Source organism: Gallinula chloropus (genome assembly GCF_964237585.1).
Source record: "Gallinula chloropus genome assembly, chromosome: 16".
Classification (NCBI taxonomy): domain Eukaryota; kingdom Metazoa; phylum Chordata; class Aves; order Gruiformes; family Rallidae; genus Gallinula; species Gallinula chloropus.
This window is the reverse complement of record NC_140101.1, coordinates 3900449-3904139: the sequence shown is the minus strand read 5'-3', so window position 1 is coordinate 3904139 and position 3691 is coordinate 3900449. Positions and strand designations below refer to the sequence as shown.

Below are 3691 nucleotides of genomic sequence, written 5' to 3'. Positions count from 1 at the left end.
GGAAGCAGAAGGGACATCTATTGCACCACGTGCAAGGGGCATCTCGACTATGGCTGTAGCTGCTGCAGTGGTAATGACAGGAGAGGTGGTTTCCTTCTGGTTCGTTCTTCTCTCTCTGTATCGTCACAGAAGTGTAATATCTTAAGTGTAAGGAAAAAATCCCTCCCATTCACGGGGAAAAAAAGCACGTTTGCAAGCAGGTTAAACTGTAGTTTAGCCCAGAAGTTTTTGGTTGGATAGTTATTTTTGCTAGTTTTTATTTTTCAGTTTTTAATTGCTCCTTATTTTAACAAAATGCTGGTGCCGCTCTGGCTGACTAGGTGGCAGCAGAACTCTTCTGTGGCACCTGCAAGTGGAGGACACAGATTGCACTGCCTGTGCTTAATGTCAAAAAAAAAAAACCCCTTACCCTTTTATTCTGAGTGATTTTGTTGTGATGTACTAGAATAAATGAATAGCAGCCTCGCTGCCTTCCTCGCATGCCCCAGACCAGCGCTCCCAGGTTCTTCTAAGGAAGCAACAGCTACAGTAATTTTCCATAACACAAGTATATTAAATGAAGGCTCTTCTCATCTGCACGCAGGGCTGGCTTCACTTCCAGCAGTTCTGGAGGGGATCGTGAGGTTGGATCTTTAGCTTCTTGGGACAGAGGAGTTTTACAAAAGCTCTTCTGAAGCTGTAGTGGCAGAGAGGGTAGAGGATGGGGTTGACGGCCGAGTTGATCCACAGCAGCCAAAAGGAAGTCTCGTACCAGTAGTCAGAGATGCAGTGGCCATGGCAGCCAGCGCGGATGATCATGAGGAGAGTGTATGGTGCCCAGCAAATCCCAAAAATGCCCACGATGATTGCCAGTGATTTAGCCACTTTCTTGTCTCTTGAGAGCCTGAAGCGTTGAGTCATGCTCTGGGACACTATCTTCATCCGTTTCTCTAAGGACAGAGTGGATGCTGAGTTTTTACATCTCTCTTTGTTGCAACACTTGGATTTCCCAGCACTCTTAGAGCTTGTTGACAGCAGGTCTTTGGCACCCAGGCTGGCAGTGGAGGCTGCTGCTTCAACTTTGCTCTTAGAGAGGTCGAGTGTTTCAGCTGGCTCCTTCTGCTCCTGCTTACAGCATTTCAAAGAAAGCTTTGCTTCTGGGCTCATTTCCATCTCTTCAGTGAAGGACTGGTTGTGCACTTCATGGAAAACATCCAGGCGTATTTTGGTACGTTTCTGTATGTTCAGGTAAATGCTCAGGTTGAAAAACATTACGCTGATGAAAGGGGTGAAAAACTCCAGCGTAGAAGCTGTCATGAGAAAATACCAGTTGTAGAAAAATTCAGCATAGCATTCCCCAGTGGGTATGATACTCTGGCCTGATATGTACTCCCAGCTGATAATGGCAGGTCCGTACAGCAGGAAGGCTAATACCCATACCATCACCATCTTCAGCACTGCTCGCTTGGTGTTGCCTTGCTGGGCTCTGTAGGCGACCTGCAATGGGTAAACCTTTCCTTAAGTATGGTCACACACCCCAACTGGTTGAGGTTCTTCACAAATGAACTGCTAGCGCTCCCGGTAAAGTTGCTAGGCAATATCCCAGCAGTCTAACAAATTCATATGCCATAGGCAACAGGAGCAATTGCTAGATAAATCACACTCCTGCAGGGAAGACTTAGTACGCTCATCTTGCGGCTCCAAAACCAGACGTGGCTTCTGCTCAGTGGAAATGTACTGACTTGGTTGGAGCCCAGCAGTCTGCTGCACCCCACCACTCGCCTTGAGTTGTCCCCAGCTACTCCCTGCACCTCCCGGGGAGAGGCGTGCAGCAAACTCCCATGCTACGCAGGCACCTAACTCTGGGTCTCTCTCTGAGCCTCCCAGCTAATCCGTGTGGTATTTCAGAGTCGGGGAATAAGCAGCAAAGAGCGATGGATCCTGTCTGCCTGCGGATTGCTCATTACCTCCTGCAAAAGGCTGATCGTTTTCATCTCGCTGCGTGAGACCTCGGGGCTGTCCTCAGGGCTGTGCCCTGCCAAAGTTGGGACTGCAATCTACTGCCTTTGGTAGCCAGGGAGAACCTGGGAGTCTGACTGCAATCTGCTTGTTTGTCCTGGAGATAATAAGCCCCTGCAAGTTAGTAATAGGTCTGCTTACCTCGCTGACTCACTTGTACACTACTATCCTGTCATCTGGGAAGGGAACACCTGCACAATGGGGTCTGAACCTTAAATGATTTAATTATGCCAGAAATACTAATGTGAAACCACAGCTGAATTATGTATTTGTGGATAATTATTGCTTTCCATCACCAGGCTGAAAGATTCATAATTTCTGGAGGATTCAGAGAGCGTTTAATTATCGCAGAGGATCTGGAGAATAGAGCAGGAGGAGAGTTATTCCCCTCTCAGCTGCCATGACAGGACTCACCGCTCTTGTCACCGAGAGGAATCTGTCATAGCTAATCAGTACGATGTTGAAGACCGAAGAGGTGCAGAGCAGGTAATCAACTACCAGCCAGAGTTTGCAGAGGCTTCTCCCGAAGATCCACCTCCCCGTCAGCACATAGGGCACGTACAGGGGAATGCAGAAGGCACCTACAAACAGAGGGGTCCGTTCCTATCGACACACGGGGGTCTGCAAGGTGCCCGCCTCCCCGCACCCCTCCCTCCCCTCCCGGGGCCGGGCCGGGTCCTCCCCCCGCCTCGCAAGAGCCCCCGCGCCCGTCTGCGGCCGCCGCTCGCCCGGGGTGGGATGGAACGGGGGGTCGGGACTGACCCCGGGGGCTGCGGGAGGGTGCCGGCGGGCAGGAGCCGGGGCACCGCCGGGGGGTCGCCCCGGGGGGTGCCGGTGTGGGGACCCCAGAGCAGCCGGGCAGGACGGAGCCCGGGTCCCCCCCATGCCCGCCCCGCCGCGAAGTTGCTGCCGGGCCGGGCGCGGAGCCCCGCGGGGGGCGGCACTTTACCTACTAGGAAATCCGAGATGGCCAGGTTGAGGAGGAAGAAGTTGTTCTGGGTGCGCAGGCTGGAGTCCGCCACGAAGGCCAGCATCACCAGCGCGTTACCGGCCACGGTGACGGCGATCAGCAGGGCCATCAGCGCGCCCAGCGCTGCCGTGCTGGCGGTGGCGAAGCGCCCGGCGGCGGCGGAGCCGTTCAGCGCCCCGCCGCTCTCCATGGCCCGCGCCGCTCCCCGCCGCAGCCGCGGGGCTGCCGCCCCTCCCCGCCCCTGCCCGCCCCGCCTCCCCGCCCCTCCGGGGGCCGCAGCCCCGCGCTGCCCTGCGGCCGGTGGTACCGGCACTCCAGCCCTCAGCATCCCTGCATCCCCTCCGAGCATCTCTGAATCTTCCACGAGCATCCCTAAGTTCCCCCTTCCCCTCTCAACTCAAGAGCAGCCCTGCATTACCCTAGAGCAACCTCGCAAACTCCTTAGAACGGCCTTACATTCCTCCTCAACCCGAGGGCATCCCTGAATCCTCCCAAAGTATCCTTTCATCGCCACAGGGACGTCCCTGCATCTCCCCAGAGCATCCACCCAACCCCAAGATAAAGGCCATGGAGAATGCTTATGGTTCCTGCCTTGGGGTCTCTGTTTCACTGGAGAGGAGTGGAGGTCTAGGCTTAAGTTGTCTTCTAGTCAGATGTCAGCCAGGAGTGCTCTCCAGGTGAGTGGAGGGAAGAGGGTGATGGTCCTGCCCATGCCCGTCACTG

The 3691-nt window shown here is 54.7% G+C and overlaps 1 protein-coding gene across 1 annotated transcript; it reads right to left on the bottom strand.

Annotated features, from left to right (window-relative positions):
* Positions 1-591: 591 nt before the first annotated feature.
* On the bottom strand, positions 592-3158 carry HRH3 (histamine receptor H3; the record flags this gene model as incomplete). Its single annotated transcript, XM_084271464.1, has 3 exons — positions 592-1476; positions 2413-2579; positions 2948-3158. The coding sequence occupies 3 exons, from the start codon at positions 3156-3158 to the stop codon at positions 592-594; spliced, it is 1263 nt and encodes a 420-aa protein (XP_084127590.1).
* Positions 3159-3691: the final 533 nt, after the last annotated feature.